The 20,857-nt window shown below is 36.3% G+C and overlaps 1 protein-coding gene across 2 annotated transcripts; it reads left to right on the top strand.

Annotated features, from left to right (window-relative positions):
• Positions 1-9,259: 9,259 nt before the first annotated feature.
• LOC311095195 (uncharacterized protein) lies at positions 9,260-15,171 on the top strand. 2 transcript variants are annotated; one of them, XM_084133602.1, is made up of 5 exons: positions 9,260-10,573; positions 10,837-10,921; positions 11,866-11,932; positions 13,629-13,756; positions 14,574-15,151. In XM_084133602.1, exons 2-5 carry the CDS (start codon positions 10,908-10,910, stop codon positions 14,692-14,694), a joined length of 330 nt encoding a protein of 109 aa, XP_083989728.1. In that variant the 5' UTR covers positions 9,260-10,573; positions 10,837-10,907; the 3' UTR covers positions 14,695-15,151. The 2 variants fall into 2 exon arrangements, with proteins under 2 accessions (XP_083989728.1, XP_083989727.1); XM_084133601.1 differs by having other exon boundaries at positions 9,260-10,921; positions 14,574-15,171.
• The last annotated feature ends 5,686 nt before the right edge of the window (positions 15,172-20,857 follow it).

Raw genomic sequence — 20,857 nt, 5'->3', positions numbered from 1 at the left:
ATTTCTGTTACAGGCTCTGAATAATTTAACATCAACTCTTTTGTTTAACTTACATGTATCAATAAAGAACTTTCTTCACACCATTTTTCTAGTTTCAAAACCTGCTCCTCGTACTCAAAATGTACACAGTCTTTCCACAAATGTGCCATATCATCTGCATATTTGTATAATTTATAATTCTCATGCTGCACTGTTATACCACTGGTGTAAACAGAAAACAACAGAGGTTACAGGACACATCCTTGCCCACATAGCAACATTGTTTCGGCCCACGTGCAGCGGGGAATGACGGCCCTTGACTGGACGGCTCCTGTTTGCCAGATCTGGGCCACAAGCAGGCCATAGCAATGCCACATGTCAGCCAAGAGCAAAGAAATAAACCAGAACTGGACCTGATCTGAGCCACGAAACCTGTGTATATTAAATATGGAGTCATCTCAGCCTTAATAAGCCTGTTAACAAGCAGAATCACTGAAGGAAAGAAGAGAACAAAAGAAGAGACGAGCAGAAACACAAGAACTACAACTGACTTCAGACACAGCCTCAGATGAAATCAGCTGAAGAGAAAAGAAGACATTAAACCTGTGAAGATCTCAGAAGAGGAGGATTAAACACCTCCACAAACAGCATTACCAGCTTCACTTATTACTAACCAGACTGACTTTATTTCTGTCAGATGTCTACAGAAGCTCTTACTGAGAGTTAACACAGGTTTAACTCTAATGTGTTTCATGTGAAGTCACCATAACAGTGATCAGTGTTTCCATTAGTTGGGCTCTTAACTCTTCTTTTATGGTTTGTCTGTTTTGGCCGCTGTGACGGTGTGTTTGCAGCAACAGGTCATTCCCACACAACACACACACATATATACGCCCCCTAGTGGCAACACTGGACGTGCTAGAATGAACTCAATCTACTACATACACTTTAAATTCTTGGCATTAACATGCGATCAACGTTCTTTAAAGCCAATCAGGAAACGGTGCGTCTACACCTGTCCACATCAAGAGCCTTCTGTATCTGGATAACAGATCGGATCTCGCATTCCCCCGAAGAAAAGGATGGCTCCGGTGCAAAGTCGACCTGAAGTGGTGGGTTTTCTTTTAGAAACAGTTTTCAGTCAATTTTTTACAAATCTGGCAAAATGAGGAGGATGAAGAGGCTGCTAATAATGTGGATAGATGCCGAGATGGAGACGGTACAGAGAAACGTGTGTATTCTTGTGCACCTGAAACACAGCTCTCGGACGACACCTTCCTAAAGTGTTAGGAGTTTTCCTGTCCGGGTCCACAGACCACATAACAGGCTACGCTTATAAAATGTTTAAGGTTTGGGTAGTTCAAAAAGAAAGATGACAAACGTCATGATTTGTGTTGTATACCTCATAACTGAGTTTACATTGATCTGGAGTGACACCAATTAATAGTGTTCAGTTACATTAGAAAGTGATCCCGTTATTGCCATGCTTTAAGCTGAACTCCTAGTGTTTCTATAAGTTTGGATATGTTGGATATGTAAGTTTGGATATGTGTGTTGAAAATGTGATTAAGAGGGGAGAAACTGAGATGTTTTTTGGGTTAATGCATTCTCGCCACTGGAGGGCGCTCCAGGTCACGTGTTGTTTGGCTGATGCTGACAAAGTAATTAAACGAAGAACAAGTTGTTTTCCCTATACTATACTCACTGTGTGTGTTGTGTCTATTCCTACAAGAATATATAAATAATCAGTACTATATGATGCAGACATAATGATAGCCTATATATTTTAGCACCTTTTTTGACTATTACAAAGCATTTGATTGTTTAGAATATGATTTTATTATGTTAGAGGCAGAAACACAGTCCTGATCCTCGGACTCCCGTTCCCAAAACCATCCATGATATTTTTACTGATGGTCTACATGACAATTTTGGCCTAGTGGTTAGGGAGTTGAACTGGTAACCCAAAGGTTGCTGGTTCGATTCCAGAACTGGTGGGAAATGACTGAGGTGCCCTTGAGCAAGGCACCTAACCCCTAATCGCTCCCCGGGCGCCACACAAAGGCTGCCCGCTGCTCTGGGTGTGTGTATCCACGTTTGCAGTGTGTGTGTGTTAACTACTCACTACTCTGCTCCTAATGTGTGTGCATTAACTTGGATGGGTTAAATGCAGAGGTCAAATTCCAAGTATGGGTTACCATACTTGGCCGTCACGTGTCACTTTCACTTTCACTTTCACTTTCATAGAGACAATGGCCTTTATTCATAAAAAGACACATTTTTAAAATATAGGCCTACTGCCTCTGTTGTTTTGTTAATTTGCATATTAAATGTGAAATTATTACAATATAAAAATGTGTGTGATTAATTGCGAGTAATTACAGAAAAAAAATAACAAAAAAATGACATGTCCAACCGTTTCTGTTAAATTACAACTATTCCCTATATTTCCATATTCTAGATCAATAATCATTTATTTAAACATAAATGCTCACTTTTTTTGGACACTTCTCTTTTTTTCTTACCCATAATGTATTAATCAGTTCTGTGATTCCCCTTTAAACTCTGCCTTGCTCAGTGGTGTTACAGGCCAACATGAACATCAACTTACACTGTGAGTTTTGCAAGATCAGCGACTTCCTTTCCTCGGACTTCCGCATTTGCGCTCTTTCATTTCAAAAATTGCCGCAGGAAGCAGCGCCGCGACAGCTGATTGGCTGATGTCGCTGCTTGCTTCCTCATATGACCACGTGACTTCTCCTTCCTTTCGTTTGAAAATGACAGGCGCGAGTGACTCGAGATTGACGTTTTCCACGAACAACTTGAATTCTACACTGAACTTCACACGGAATTATTGCGCTGTTCTAGAGAAAGAGCTCATCTGGAAGCACTTTAATGGGAGATTGAAAGTGTAAAGTTGAGGAACATGAAGCTAGAGTTTGTGAGGGTGAACAGATGGAGGAGAAGTAGGTCTCTGTGTGTGTGTGTGTGTGTGTGTGTGTGTGTGTGTGTGTGTGTGTGTGTGTGTGTTCAGGAAGTGCAGAAGATTGAAGGAAACAGCGGAAATGTGCCGTGCATCATGAGAAGGAATGACAGCAGAGACTCTCTTGATGATTGTAAGTTGTTTTGTTGTTGTTTGCCGCTTGGAAAGTGATGTTAACTAAAACATTAAGAAAACGTGCATGCGTTCTTTTGCCTTTTTTAAGAAAGCATTTTATTTATTATTGTTGCGGCGTAGTTGTTCACCTCTATTTAACAGCGCTTCCTCGGAAGTACAAACACAACAGACGTTTTTTAAATCCTGTCCAATTGTTGAAAGGAAAGAAGTAAACACGGTCACTAGTTGGTTGTGACAGCTGTCAATCAAAATGTGGACCGCTGATTCGTTCCATCATTGATCAACTTGTTCCTGCTTTGGTTGTTTTAATTCCACCCCTTCTAAAAAAATATAAGTTTTTGGTTTAATATGTTCTTATACGACTGACTGTCAATGATTTAATTTAATGTTGTTTTATATTTTATTTGTTCATTATTTTGTTGGATTTTAGTTGGACTTGGTCAGAACTGTTTCAAAACTAGTTATCGACATGATGCCGCTGCCTTTGGGCTCAGTGATGTTGAGTTTAAATTACATATAAAATAAAGACATGCATTGTGATGTAATGGTGTAATGGAAGGGACTAAAGAAGTATTTTTAGCAGCTGAAAGGCAGAATACAATTATTATTATTTTTTTTTAAAGTTAGATAGACATTATATATCAGTTTCAGGTTGTGTTTTAGTGTTGGTAACATTTTCCACACAAACTTAGTAATCGTCCCACATTTGGTTTGTTTAGTGGTGGTCATCCTACTTTCAGAGTATTTTATTTTTACCTCATCATCAGTTTCACTACTACGGAAGCTGAATCTGAAGCTGCAGACAAGTAGACACAAATGTGTAAAATGCCATTCACAGAAATACAACGACAGACACAAACTTGTAATATATATTTTGCGTTTAATCTTACGTTCACATTCGCAGTACTACCTCAAATAGGCACTTGCAACTTCTCAAATCTGTCACTGCAATTTCAAATTTCGCGCCTTGACTTTTGCTACTCTTTTCGCGATATATCGAGAAGCACCTGGCTGCAGCCTGCAGATTTGGGCGGGGGTGCACCTGGGGCGGGGCTGCACGTGCAGCCCCGCCCACAATGCTTCTCATTGGTTAGTGGCAAGTGATGACGTCGATCGAGGCGGGGCCGCACCTGGGGCGGGGCTGCACGTCTCTTCCCGCCAACATCTCTTCTCATTGGTTAGTGGCGTGAAGTCATGACGTGATTCTAACATGTTTTCATTTCCGATGTTCATCGCTACATGGTGAGTACATTACAGGCAAGCTACTCTTTTTTTTGTTCTAATTTTATTTACATTTTATTTGACCATTTTTAATTCTGAAGTGGCGTTTAGTGTGATATTAACTGGTGTAAAAATGAGATCGTGTAGTGCTAACTTTACTCATCATATCACACAAATAACAGCGTAGGTCTAAGTGTGTGTGTGTGTGTGTGTGTGTGTGCGCGTTTGCGTGGTGTCTGTGGTTTTGGTGGGATTAGGATATGGTGTTAAAACCATAGGTTAAAACAGTGGTCCTTAAAAAGAAATACAGTGGCAAAACTAAACCAGGAGAAGAAATATAGGATTTAAGAGTTAATAGTAATATACAAAGATATATTGTAGGATATTTTTTTCTATGAATACATTAATTAAATGTATTTTGATATTATTGTTATTAATATATATAAATATAAGGTTATGAAAACCTTCAAGCTTTTAAAACTATTTCAAACTTTTAGGATAGGCTTTCTCAAGCCAAATTAAAGTTTGTGTTGACAAAGTTTTTTAACTAGTTTGTTGTTCATAAACAAAGTAAGTCTCTTAGGTACTTTACAGACAAAGCCAATAACACTCAAGCATATCTTGTCTAATATTTTCCTATAATATGTTTAAAATATAACAAATAAATTCCTTGTATTACTCTGTACTATGTTAATGCCTTTAAAATGATTTCATATTGTTTGTTCTGTATTTGATCTAAATTAGGTGTTGTGAACTGGAGTGCATTTTCCAGACAATATAAGCAAGAGTTCCGGGTGCCCTACTCGCTGACTCTGTGCTTGCACTGCACTGAAGTATACAAGCACTGCCCACCTGTGTCTGGGTGATGGCCGAAGCGGAGTCCTGCTGCGGGGACTTTATTCTGAGAAGGAGGTTGAGGGCTATTGCTTGGTTGACTGTTTTTTTTTTCAGGCTGAGTAGATTGTGTGTGAGTGTACGTACGTGTGTGAGTGTACGTACGTGTGTGTGTTTGTGAGTGTACGTACGTGTGTGAGTGTACGTATGTGTTTGTGTGTACGTACGTGTGTGAGTGTACGTACGTGTGTGAGTGTATATGCACATATACAGATAATCAAGTACATCAACCGTACACACACGCGCATACGTACACACACACACATACACAAACGTGTACGTACGGACACACACACACACACACACGCGTGTACACACAGGCATACGTATACACACAGACAGACACACGTGTACGTACACACACGCACACACACACACGTACGTACGCACACTCATGCACGTACGTACGTGTGTGTGTGTGTGTGTGTGTGTGTGAGTGTACGTACGTGTGTGTGTTTGAGTGTACGTACGTACGTGTGTGTGTGAGTGTACGTAAATGAGTGTACGTGTGTGAGTGTACGTACGTGTGAGTGTACGTACGTGTGTGTGAGTGTACGTACGTGTGAGTGTACGTACGTGTGTGTGTGTGTCAGTGTACGTGTGTGTGTGTGTGAGTGTACATTATCTGTATGTGTGCATATCTCTTTTACACAATTATTTTTGTTTTGAAATAAAAGTTATCATTGGTTTGAGTTTGTTTTTTTGAGTTGGCATGCATAATATGGGATACAGACAGAGATTGACAATGTACTGTATGTAGTTAGTTTAACTTAAAACTTTATTGGCATAAATGTTTTATAATAACCTAATGCACAAAAATAAACAAGAACTATTACAGAGGAATGATTAAAATAAGAAATATATAAGGTGTCATTAATGTTTACAGTAATTTTGTAATTTACACAGTGAAGTGCAACAGAATGTAAAAAACTTTTAAAATACTACACAGATATTGCACAATATATAGCCTATACTCTGTAATTCCTTATGTTTACCTTAGATCAGACATAGTTAAAACTATGGATATATACTTAACTACTTTTTGCTGCTTTCATTATTACTTTAGAATTGTTTTAATACTTTATCATTTTATTAAAGCATTATTTCAAATTTGCGCAAGCGTTTTTAAGACGCGTGACGTTACCACTTAACGCAAATACAACACATGCGCTGTCAGCGCGATATGGCGCATGAGTTTTCAACCACATTTTCTGTTTACCGTGGCGTCGACGTCATTACTGTGCCACTAACCAATGAGAACCAGGTGCAGCCCCGCCCCGATCTGCAGGCTGCAGCCAGGTGTACTTGGATATATCAGGTGCAAAACTAACTTGTGCACTTGAAACTGAGAGGCGGCGAGAGAGAAAGGGGGGCGGGAGCTGGGGTGTTCAAAGGAGCCGTTGTATTGGTTGGCAGCTAGCCAATGAAATGGGACTTCGATGATGTCACGAAACCCGTGTGCACTGAAATGCATTAGACTGATATTAAAAGAAATAAACGATATTATCAAACTCCGTAAACACAATGCTTATAATGCATACTACAGAAAAGCAGATGCGTCGTGCGGCGATGTCAAACAACGGCGAACACACACGCAACTTCTACAGAAGACTGTTTCTCGAAATGTGTCGACTTTATTCTCGAAATGCTAGATTTGTTTTGTTTTTTCACAGATTTGTTTTTTTCAGGGCTTCCGTACACACGTCTATTACGATTATGTGGTTTTGTTTTATTAATACACTACAGTCGCTAGGAGGACTAATCACGAATGATTTAAATCGAGCACCGAAAGTTTGGCCTGAAACAGGTCTCTGGGATTAGGGGAAATATATGATTACAAATTAAGTAAATATTGTTGTTTAATGTTTGTTTGGAGCTGTTAAATGGCCACAATGGGTTTCTTTCATAATACTGCGTGGATTATTTCGTATTTGTACACAGGACAGTATCCGCCTAATTCACAACACGTTCGCACACATGAATTTGTTCAAATCATCGTTGGTGAATTTAGCGCACAAGGTTAGTCATTTGCATAAACCACGCCCATACAGACTCCTTATAAGGGCTTTCCGCACACGCTCTCCTTACAGTGATGCTGACCACATCTAATAATATATTGGGTTTGAGCTGAGCCAGAAAAACAGAGGCACTCGATGCTTTTTATAGCCCATACTATCACAACAATTCAGTGTTTTCAACCACAATTATGTTCTCAGACATTAAAATAAAGAAGGCTACTGTAAAAAAAACAAAAAAACATAGCTATAGTTTTTTTATTATTCAGATTCCACACTGCCTGCAAGCTGCAATAATAATCCTTTCAGTTATAATTTGACAAAGTTTTTTATTCATATCAGATGCTTATTGTGTATGAAACCATACAATTTACTCTATTTTTTTCCCAGTTCAAAGGTCTTACTTTTATGGATTTCGGGAAAAATGGATGAATTTACGCGATGTAAATCCGACAGATCCTCTGAATTACGGCGTACAAACTCGTTGCGTGTTATATTAATGATAATTAAATGTGTTTAAACGACAGAACACCTTCACTTCCACATATCAATCTAAATATATCATACAATTCATTCTAGTTAGCAAGTTAAGATTTGCTACTGATATTTAGAAGAATATCAGTAACCAGGCAGTTTTTGGGTCCCATTGACTTCCATAGTAGGAAAAAAATATACTAATATATAATAAACTGCCTGGTTACTGCAGGGATTAAAGTTCTCCGTCGCTACGACGGATTTCCGTTAATTGCAGCAGGTCTATGACGGATTTCCGTCAATATGGTTCCAGTCTGTCCTTAATGTCTTAAATTCACTTTTAATAATTTTAAGGCCGTAAATAGGATTTCATTTCTCAAAAAGTGTAATAAATGTCTTAATTTTAGTTTGAATAGGTCTTAAATTAAGGAAAGACGAGGTGTATTCACCCTACTGAGGGGGATGTGATCAAAGCCTGGAGTGGAGCAAAAGCACGTTCCTCTCTCCATTCTAAGCGTTCTGTAATCACTTCGCTCATGGTCCACTCCGGGTTTTCAATTACCGCTCACGGAAAGTGCATGTCAGGCTACAGTTGTGCGCTGAGTTAGAATAACTATATTTCAGTTACCATGGACACACTTATAATGCAGGTAGGGCTAGGCGATATATCGATGTAAAAAATATATCGATATATTTTTGAAATGCGATATGGAATTAGACCATATCGCATATATCGATATAGTTTGCGCTGTAAACCTTGCTCCCCGCGCCTCCGCTCCTCCTTTTCCACTCTGCATGCGTGTTTATTAGAGCATGTTATGAGAGGCGAATCATGACTACTTCAGAAAACCCAGCACAATAGGAACTACCAGGCAGTGACATGAGTATACGCTGAAATATAGTTTTTCACCTCAGAAAAACGGACTTTCTTGTCCTGTCAGCCGTTATACTGTTCTCGTAGCGCACACTCAATTGCACGCGCAAATGCAGCGGCGCGCGCTGTATCGCCTCACTGATCAAGTGCAAAAGAAACTACGAGCATGCAACGCCGTTACGTTGTAAATTACCCGAAATAAAAGTAATGCAGGGATGATTTTCATTCTATTCACCAGGAGCAGTTTCCATGTTTCATTAACAGTTATTGTTAATATTGTGTATTCGCCATGGTAACTGTCGTTTCCATATTAACCCCAAAATGCCACTATTTTTCTTTGTATTATTTTTTATATTTTTAAATGACTGTAGTGGCTCATACCAACTTTGTATTAACAAAAACTAGTTTGGGACTGCTATTTAATAGCTTTAGCATAGGCCTAATGTTTATTTATTACTAGTCTTTATATTCTTACAATTTATGTTAAGTAAAGGGGAAAAGTACTTGTGTGTGTTAACAAATTTTGTGTTAACGTGTTATAATTTGCCTATATATAATATTTTCCCCTTTACTTAACGAAAGTTTAAGTAAAGGGGAAGGCTTAGCGAAATGGGGGGAGAATGGCAAGCCTTTTAGTTTGTGGACTAAAAAAATCAAACAGCCAGGTACGTCTTTGCACAGTATGTCACAGGAGACTTCAATATGGCAATAATGGCAAAAAAGTGCTAGGTCACCATCAATCAGAAGCTAGTCACAATGCTGCCGTTCGTGCTCTACAGTAGCCTACACATGCTCCCTGCCTCGTTTTCATAGATTAAAATAGCTTTTAAAATATGCCTACTGGCAATATTAAAGCGGTTTAAAACGTCTCCCCTTAAAACGCTATTGGTCTCGACTATGTAAAAAGTTAAAGGAATATGACTTGGCCTAAAAAAAATTTCAGTCAGAAGAATTTTTTTCACTTTAATCCCTGTTACTGATATTCTTCTAAATATCTTCCTTTCTGTTCAGCAGAAGAAAGAAATTCATACAGCTTTGAAACAACATGAGGGTGATTATATGATGACAGAATTTTCATTTTAAAAGTGAAATTCTCCTTTAATAAAAATAAATCTGGCGTCTTCAAATCGGCACTTAATAACCTTTATACTCAGACAATGAAATCCCACAGTACACAAGAATACAACAGTGTTTATAGTATAGACTATAGAGGTATGGCATAAATGTCAGGCTGCATTACATAATTTCCCCACTATTTGGTTCTTCATATGCAAACCCCTCTGTTACTAGGTAAAGCAAACTTTGTCTTAATGATTACTTCATTTGCTAATCACGAGATTCTAACAGACTGATAGTTTCATTTCCCAAACTATGTTATTTATACACACACACACACACACACACACACACACACACTCAGTAACATTGTTTTCCATTGGTTTCATACAGTGCATCCTGTTCTAATGTTAGATGTTAAATAAGGTTAGATGTTAGAAACATGCTTAGTTTAATATACAGTTTAAAATTTCCACGACAACACCCAAGCGCAGAGATGGGCACATACATCAAAAAGTATTTAATTACAAATTACAAATACTTACTCATCAAATGTATTTAAATACAATACAAAAATACTGCTGTGAAAAAAAAAAAAGAATTTAATTAAAATAAAAGGAATTTGTTTTTTTTGTTTTTTTTAAATACAAACAAAAATTACAATAATTTGAAGTGCGAGACTATATGTGGAGTTAGATACACGTAAGAGTACACTCTAAAAAATGCTGGGTTATTTTTAAACCCAAATGCTGGGTTGAGCATTTTGACTATGTTGCTGGGTTATTTTCTCCGTAATCAGCTGACAATGACCCAGCATTTGGGTTTGTTTTGGAAATTTTGACCCAGCGCCTCCTCGCGAGTCGCGCGCTTTTGTCCACACTGTTCAAATCACTAGCTACGTCATCAGGAGGAGGAGAGGTTCAAGCAGGAGCGAGCGTAAAGGTGAGCAACCCTGTTTTATTACAACTTTCCTAATGTTAAGTAACGTTAGTCAAAGAAGTCAGAAAGTCAACAAGAAGTTATGTTGAAATGAACTATGAATTATTGACGACGTCGACGTCTGTCAAACTAGCGACCGTTATGCTAACGTTAACGTTACGTTACACATAACATTCATTATTTTTACACGGTCTGTAATCAATTATTCCACTTAAAACACGGTCACAATGTCTAAGTACAGTTGTTGGTGTCTGTTTTATCTCCAGAAATGTTGCGGGTTACTTGATTCGGCGGTGTTGGATGGATGCAGTGTAACGTCACTGGCTAGTGGCACGAAATGCTAAAGAAGCTGTAAGTCTAACGTTACCTAGGCTATTTTTTAACTGTTTTTGTTAGCCTTAATTCAATTTGGCTAAGCATTTCTGCAGAAAACAGTGATGTCATCGTCCAGCTCAGTAACATACAATTCTTATCAAAAACTGTCATTGTTCATTTGAAGTCAGTTCAGTGTTGCTTTAGTTACGTTCAGAAACTATGTAAAGATAATCAAAGTAGTTACTGAAGTACAATTTGGTCTTAAACCGGCTAAAAAAGAGTCGTTCAGTTCAGTTCTCATCTGATATTGTCAGTGCAATTAAATCAATAATATTGTTGATAACTAAGCAAGCCAGAGACAACAGTGGCAAGGAACCCACACTCCATCAGGTGACAGAATGGAGAGGAAAAAAAGTTTAAAAACCTTAGGAGGAACCAAGCTTATGTATTAAATAGCCTAATACAATTTATTATTTTGGTTTGTCATTCAATTTGGTTCACAGTCATTAAAATAACTATGATGATCATTGAATCGTGAATGATTTAAAAAAAAAACTGCCAGGAAGAATAAACATTAACAACATTTATTTATTATTTTTACTTATCTTGAAACTGCAATCAAATAAGTCAATGGGCGATTGTTATACCGATAGACTAATACATTGGAATGAATAAAAAATATTCTATGAAATGTCTACAGGTAATTTTATAAAATATTTTTTTAATTATCCACAAAATTAACATTTCTTCTGTTTACAGTCTTGTGAATTAACAATAGTTAATTAAGCTGTTAAAATTATTTAGTCTATTTATTTATTTTATTTTTTAAATTAAGTAATGATTCATTAAAATTATTTATATATATTTTTTTTTTAAATTAACTGGAGCCAGCATAAAAAATAATTTTAAAAACATTGTATAAGACATGATAAATTTGTAAAGATATTACTAATCAGATGTTTCCTCCTTTTCTTTTACAGCAATGGACATTTTTGTTCAACAAATCTCCTCAACTGGAGTCTTGAGTGCCTCATTGAAAAATTGCTGGTAAATATGTGATGAACAATTTTGCATTTCAAATTCTCTTTCTTTGTAGGTAATCTTTTTTTTCACAGTTGCATCCAGTGCCAACCCTAACCCTTAAAGGGATAGTTCGCCCAAAAATGATATTTAAGCCATGATTTACTCACCCTCAAGCCGTTCGAGATGCATATGTCAATCTTTTTTCAGATGAACACATTTTCAGTTATTTTAGAAAATGTCTTAGACCTTTCAGTGGTTATAATGTGAAGCAATGGGGTCCAGCTGATTCACGTTCGAAAATGTACATGCATCCTTCTCAAAAATAATCCATCCGGCTCCAGGGGGATAAACGAAGGCCTTCTGAGGGTAATCCGTGCGGTTTTGTCGTAAAAATATACATATTTAAAACTTTATAAACGAAAATAACTGGCTTCCGGTAGTGGCCGACGCGCGTTCACGGAGATGGATGCTGGCGTATGACGTAGGACGTGGCGTAGAAAGCGTCGTGACGTAGAACGAACGTAGAGTTTTGTTTTGCTCTGCTCTCTGGCTGCGCTGTCACGTTCTTTCTATGTCACGACACTTTCTACGCTACGTCCTACGGATTACTTTTGTGAAGGATGCACATTTTGGGACATGAATGAGGTGGACCCCATTGCTTCACATTATAACCACTGAAAGATCTAAGACATTTTCTAAAATAACTGAAAATGTGTTCGTCTGAAAAAAGATTGACATATGCATCTCGAACGGCTTGAGGGTGAGTAAATCATGGCTTAAATATCATTTTTGGGCGAACTATCCCTTTAACAAAGTTTGCTACACCATTCACAATAAGCTCAAAAACATGAATGGCCAATTTACTTGTCCAAGTACAAGCACATGACAAGACTTAATGTCAAACCATATAGGGTGAATTTAAATCAGTTATATTGTAGGGCTGGCATAGGGTACCACTTCTGTGCCTAGTCGTTGTCAGTGTAATTTCATAGATAGCCGTGCTTGTTTGCCCCTTTCTTGGTTTAAGGCAGTGGTTCTCAAATATCCTGGGACCCCCATAATTTTGGATGTCTCACCCAATTTAAATTTTGCAGTCTGTACTAATGAGCTGAATCAGGTGTGTTAAATGAGGGAGAGATACAAAATGTGCAGTGGTATGGGGTCCCCAGGACGGGTTTGAGAAGCACTGCTTTAAGGGATAGTTCACCTGAAAAGGAAAATTCTGTCGTCATTTACTCACCCTCATGGTATTACAAACCTGAATGATTTTCTGCTCCTGAACACAAAAGAAGATATTTAAAAAAAAATGTTGGTAACAAAACAGTTAACAATAGCCATTGACTTTTATAGTACTTTTTTCCTATTATGGAAGTCATTGGCTACTGTCAACTATCTTGTTACTGACATTCTTTAAAAAATCTTTTTGTGTTCAGCAGAAGAAAGAAACTTCAAAAAAAGTTCCAAAAAAAGGTTTGGAACAACGTGAGGGTGAGTAAATGAGGCGAGTAAATTTGACATGAGGGTGAGTAAATTCGCATTTTAAGGTGAACTATACCTTTAATAACACAAAATGTTTTCAGATTACCAGAGTACATATTTAACTGTTATGTATTTAAGCTAATTTCACTCATTCTAAGTTGACCTTAGTTAGAAATGCACTTTGCTTAATTTAAAAGCTGATGAACGAACAAGTTCTAATTTGCCATTTTTCTATTCTTAGATTCCAAAGGCATACTATCACTTACAATCCTGCCTGTCATTCTTCCCCCGCCTGTGTACAAGATTGGCCACAAAACCTTTCGGCCAACTATTCAAGAGGCAAGAACCTCATTCATTGATGTACAACCGGTAAGTAAAACAACAGGGGACAAAAATAGCAGGCTCATTTCTTTACACCTGTTTGTAGGGCTGCACGATAAATCGTTTTATTACTGCTTGAATCTGACACGCATTTCATTTTCTCACAACTCTTTAAAGGATTAGTTCACCCCAAAATGAAAATTTCCTAATAATTTACTCACCCCAATGTCTTCCAAGATATCCATGTCTTTCTTTCTTCAGTGGAAGAGAAATTAAGTTTTTTGAGGAAAACATTTCAGGATTATTCTACACAGAATGGACTTTAATGACAACCAACTATCCCAACGTTCAAAGAAGGTTCAAATGTCCGTCTCAATGCAGCTTCAGAGTCTCTACACAATCCCAGTCGAGAAATAAGGGTGTTATCTAGCGAAAACATAAGCCATTTGTGGTTTAATAGTATATAAATGTTTTTTTTTTGTTTTTAAATGACCAATCGTTTCGCTAGATAAGACCCTTATTTCTCGACTGGGATTGTGTAGAGACTCTGAAGCTGCATTGAGACGGACATTTGAACCTTCTTTAAACATTGGGATAGTTGGTTGCCATTTAAGTCTATTCTGTGTAGAAACATACTGAAATGTTTTCCTCAAAAAACTTAATTTCTTTTCCACTGAAAAAAAGAAAGACATGGATATCTTGGATGGCACTGGGGTGAGTAAATGATTAGGAAATTTATATTTTGGGGTGAACTAATTCTTTAAGTTAATTTAAGATGGTATTTAACTAATTTAACTACTCTTATGAAAACCTAAGACACACTTTTAAATAATTATGTGTCTGATACTGTCTTTCCCTCATTTAGTCTGGAACCAACATGGTGCTTTACCTGGAAAGGCAGAGAGAAGCAAAACCCTCCCCCTTTGTCTTGGAGCTTGGAATGGCTGGACAGTTTTTTGGTGAAGGGGAAACTCTGGAAAAGTTGACTCAGTTTTTTTGTTTTTTTTATCATTTTGTGAAGATAATTTTTAGCTAGGCTATTTTACAGTTTATAGGTATAGAGTTTCATGTTTTTATTTTGCTACACAGGACTAAATGATTGCTTATTTAAAATGAATTGCAATGTATGTACTTACTGTTTATACGCAGATATGTGCCTCCCATTTTTGCTGCACAGGACTAAATGATTGCTTATTTAAGTGAATTACATTGTATGTACTTATGTGTTTTTTATTGTATTCTTTGTGAATAGAATCTTAAGCTGTAGGCTATTTTACAGTTTATAAGTGTAGAGTTTTGAATTTTGAGAATCTTACCATTTTATAATATTTTAACATACCAACATTTTAGCACAAATGATTTTTGTGGGCCTCCGTTTATGTTGCAGATGTCTGTTTTTTTTTTTTAACATGAATGTATTTATGATTATATTAATTTCCTGGAATAAACACTTTAATTGAATCAATAAACAGTAGTGTTATTATTGTTATTAATATTTTTGTATTTTTTTATTCGTTTTTTTAATTATTATTATCTAAAATGAATAACCTGTAGCATGGGGGTTGTTTGACCCAGCACTGATTAAAAACAACCCAGCAGATGGGTTAATGTATACAAACCCAGCCTGCTGGGTCAAAATAACCCAGCATGTGTTCTGTCCAATATTTACCCAGCGCTGGGTTGCCAAATAACCCAAATTGGGTTGTTTTTAACCCAGCATTTTTTAGAGTGTATATGATATCAGAATATCATTGTTTAGTGCAGAAGATGCGCTTTTATGCGTGTTTATCGTGCAAATATACACGAAAATGAGTTTTTTAGTGCATATGACACGCAGTTTTTGCATGCATTTATACGCACTTTATTGCGTGTAATACACACACACCCCACACGACTAATCCTACCCATGCGTATCATATGCACGTAAAAACTAATTTTGGCAGTATAAATTGCACGATAAACACAATGCATGCTATAGAGACGCATTTAGTGTGGCCGGGTTGAGTCTGTCATAAAACAGATCTTTGTTTTTATGCAAATATTCTCCAAGGTGGTCATTTTTTAGATGATTTTGTGTGTATCTGGCAGTTCCCGCCAAACAGCAGTTAATCAACCAATCAGATTTCACAGACTGTAATGGCGCGCTTTAACGGTCATCAGCATTCAGCATCATAAATCCTGCAAAGTTTTATATATTAGGAGAAAACAGTCAAAGCATTCACCTATCCACCTTATTCCTGACGAGTTTACTGCGTGTTGAATTATGAGTGACACTTCCGGTTTGGGGAACTTCCACTCAAAAAGACTGAAACGAATCATTTCAAATCATAAGGTTGCGCTGCACATAAAGCTGATCCCCTCAATGCAGAAGAATCTCTCGTTTTTTTTCTTTAAATCCTCACGTCTCTTTCCAGGTTTGTTTTCACAGGTGAATACAATTTATTATCTGTCAAAATGACTGGAATCACTTTGAAATGGTAGCCTATCACGCAGTGCTCAAGTGAATAGCCTAGCCTATAGTATATATTTTTATTAAGGCAACGTGTTAGGATGAAACATAACTCATGAACATATAACATCAACACATAACTTCTTAACACGATTATAAGGCCGTACGAAGTAAGTGCTTTTTGCGTATGTGCGGTTTCAGTTATTCCTATATTTATTCGTACATTTAAAATACATTTTATTGCGATTTTTCGCGGAGGACTATTATTCTAATATTAGAATATTAGAAATCTAATATTCAAGCTGTTTTCTAATTGTTCTACTTTAAATATTAAATAAACGGCTGAACAAATGATACACGGAATCTCTTGAGCCACTCCAGCTCTGTGATTGGCCAAAATGATCAGAGAACTCTGTAGTGCTAAGATAATGCTGTCATATCAAATTTAATGCATTTATATAGGCTAACTATCAGGTAGAAATATTAATTGTGTAGCAGTTAAATTGACAGGTTTAGGCTATCCTTAATCTACATAATTAACATGATCACAATTTCTTCCGTCGTCATGTCAAAACATGCCTTAAATCTCTTATATTGACGGTCAACAGGCTCATATCGAGTGAGCTCATGTGTGAACATTCTCATATCGAGTTTCATTTAGAATCTGAAAGTCTTTTCTTATGAGTCAGTCAACTCTCCAAGCAGATTCATAAAATTATCCTCGACAGCAGCTCGAGCTCGTCCTCTCCAGCGTGCACGCGCTTTGTAATAACGCGCGTCTGAAACGCGTCAATATCAGACGGAATAACACTGATCAAACACTGTTTACCGTTTATATCGAAGATCATTTTAGACTTCAATAAATCCAGTTCATTTATGTTCACTTTTAGTTTTAGTGCAGGATCATAATTATTATTATTTTCTAATAAATATATTAACCGTGAAAGTGTAGCCGTATTGTTTATTTTCTTCAGAATGAAATGTGTGCCAAAGTACAAACACAAATATAATTGTTATCATTTTTAAATAATGTAAATACATGCATAAAGTAGGCTAGCCCATATAACTATTTTGTGACAAAACGGGTCACAAAATTTTTTTTATTTTTTTTTTGGTTTACAGTGCCTAACATATGCACGTGAAAACATGTTTGGCGTATAAATGGCACGAGAAATAAAATTCGTGGTATAGATACGCACTTTCATGAGATCGTCTTATCGTGCGCATAATTTAAAACATTAAAACACTGCAGTTTTCAACACCAGCGCATCGACTGCATCTACATTCATCAGTTGTGTTTAACTTCTGGACGATGACTTTACTGTAGTTTGAGTGCTTAACTTCATTAATGAGTGTCACATTTAATCTAAATCAAATTTATTTCTTCTGCTGAACACAAAAGAAGATAGCCTAATTTTGAAGAATATTGGTAATTGAGAAAAGATGTCAGAATTGCGAGATAAACTCGCAATTATGTGTTATAAAGTCAGAATTGCGTGAAAAAGTCGCAATTGCGAGAAAAAAGTCAGAATTCTGACTTTATATGACGCAATTGCGACTTTATTTCACGCAATTATGATTTTATAACACATAATTCTGAGAAATAGTCACATTATTATTATTATTATTATTATTTGATTTTATAACTATAAATGAGTTCACTTAAGACAGTAATATGTTTATCATAAATTAATTTTTGAATGCTTTATTTTTAAGCAAAAATTATGCAAAAAATAGGCCTATTTTATCTAAAACTGTGAAAAGTTATAGTCTATAAAAAATAAAGCTTTGATGAATTATTTTATGACAAACATAAGTGAACTCATTAGTTATAAACTTTAATAATAATAATAATTATTATTATTATTATTATTTATTATTATTACATTTTAGGCTACATAGAAGACGCTTTTGTCTAAAACTTGCAAAAAAGGAACAAAGCAATTCGTCAAATATCAGTCATAATACAGGTTAGACAATAATAATAAAGTGCTAAGATTATCACAAATAAACAAAAGATTTTGATGCACGTCATTCATATTAAATCGTAGATTTACTTTTTTCTCCCCAAATCCTCACATCTCTTTCCAGGTTTTAAATGTCCCTTTGATGTTCGATAGTTGAAGGATGAGTAGAATAATGTAATCTTAATTGAACACAGTTTAAAAATATACAGCCTATTATTGCGAGCTGGTCTTTCACTGATTTTTTTACAGTTTAACGGAAGTTACACCCATAATTCGCGCAAAGCCTCGTCATGGGGCGTATGAATAAGGTGGATAGACGTGTTAGGAGGAAATATAACTTCTGTACACGATTATAAGGCCGTACGATTTTTTTTCGCGGAGGAATATTATTCTAATATTATATTAATATTCAAGCTGTTTTCTCATTTTTCTACTTCCAGTATTATAAAAAAAAATGGCTGAACGAATGATACACGGATTCTCTTGAACCACTCCAGCTCTGTGATTGGCCAAAATGATCCGAGAACTCTGTAGTGCTAAGATAATGCTGTCATATCAAATTGAATGCATTTATATAGGCTAACTATCAGGTACAAATATCAATTGTGTAGCAGTTAAATTGACAGGTTTTTCTTTAATGTACATAATTAACATGATCACAATTTATTCCGTCTTCAAAACATGCCTTAAATCCAGGGCCGGACTGGGACACAATTTCAGGCCGGGAAATCCTACACCCATCCAGGCCATCCTATGCACCCAAATAAAATTTAGAAACACTGGACAACCCTATTTTTTTCCTAAATTACATTTATTGTCTTCCTTAGGCTTGGGCCGTGTAAAATAATTAAAGGGATACTCCACCATTTTTTCATATTAAACTGTTATTCCCTTCACTAACACGAGTTGATACATACCTCTCTCTCATCTCAGTGCGTGCACTCAATCGCTCTAGCGCGGTAAGGCGTGACTTTTTACTGCGCCAGTAGATCCTCTGAATTACGGCGCAAACTCGTGGCGCGTTATATCAGTGATAATTAAATGTGTTTAAACGACAGAACACCTTCACTTTCACATATTTGACAATCAAAATATATCATACAAATACAATTCATTCTAGTTAGCAAGTTTGTGAATATTTTGAATAAAAGGGGAAAGCGAAATAAGCGCGAGGCTACGTGTGTGTGTGTGTGTGTGTGTGTGTGACTGCATGACATTTGACAAGGGAATAATTGCTCTAAAATAAGGGCTAGAATAGGCCTACAGACAGAGCCCCTGAAATATAGATTTTCAAGAGTAACTTATTGTGAGTTTCTCAACTGCGGTTTTAGTGCCCGATCTGAGGACGGAGGCTCGATGATGATGATGATGATGAAGATGAAGATGAAGGATTACTCCTCGGAGCAGCGAATTGGACGGAGGCTCAGCTGTGACGAAAGAATCGTCATCAGAAGGAAATAGACCTTATTCAGAGCAGCGCCATGACAGGTATGAGAGCGAGGCTGTGAGGGATAGACTTGCCGTGTTTCCAAAGGCATCCGCTGTGGGTTGAAAAAGCTGTGTAAAGCTCCTACATTACTTACAATTTTCCTCAGCTTTTATTGTCGGGAGTTTTTTGTCTACTGAAATTTCTTGGAAAGATATTTTTCCAGTGTTTCATGAGCAGAACAACCCAAAAACACATTAAATAACTATGGAAGCTTGTTTCCGCCACAGAGTGAAATCTCACAGTTCTGACTTTTTTTCTCAGAATTGCGTGATATAAAGTCGCAATTGCGTGTTATTAAGTCAAAATTGCGTGATATAAGTCACAATTGCGTGTTATAAAGTCAGAATTATGGGACATAAACTCACAATTGCGAGAAATTCTGACTTTTTTCTCAGAACTGCATGTTTATATCTCGCAATTCTGACTTTATAATACGCAAGGGAGATATGAAGTCATCAGAACTGCATGATATAAAGTCGCAATTGCGTGTTATAAAGTCAGAATTGTGAGATATAAAGTCCAATTCTAAGGGAAAAAAGACGGACTTTTTTTAACCTCAGAATAGTTTATATCTCACAATTCTGAGAAAAGATGTCAGAATTGCGAGATTTGCGCAATTGCGACTTTATTTCACGCAATTATGATTTTATGACTCACAATTCTGAGAAATAGTCACATTATTATTATTATTATTATTATTATTTGAGTTTATAACTATAAATGAGTTCACTTAAGACAGTAATATGTTTATCATAAATGAATTTTTGAATGCTTTATTTTTAAGCAAAAATAATGCAAAAAAATAGGCATATTTTATCTAAAACTGTGAAAGGTTATAGTCTATAAAAAATAAAGCTTTGATGAATTATTTTATGACAAACATATAAGTGAACTCATTATTAGTTATAAACTCAATAATAATAATAATAATTTATTATTATTACATTTTAGGCTACATAGAATTTTTTCTATAACTTGCAAAAAAGGAACAAAGCAATTCGTCAAATATCAGTCATAATACAGGTTAGACAATAATAATAAAGTGCTAAGATTATCACAAATAAACAAAAGATTTTGAAGATTTTCATTCATATTAAATCGTATATTCCACCCCATACTCGCTACAACTGAGAATCACTTTAACATGCAGACGCAGTTAAGACAATTTGGTGTATTCCACTTTAATACACAATAAAACAATATACAGTAAGATTCGTTAACAACGTAGGAGGTACTACGTTGTT

Source organism: Abramis brama (assembly GCF_963993115.1).
Source record: "Abramis brama genome assembly, chromosome: 1".
Taxonomy (NCBI): Eukaryota; Metazoa; Chordata; class Actinopteri; order Cypriniformes; family Leuciscidae; genus Abramis; species Abramis brama.
This window is presented reverse-complemented; position numbering and strand designations above follow the sequence as displayed.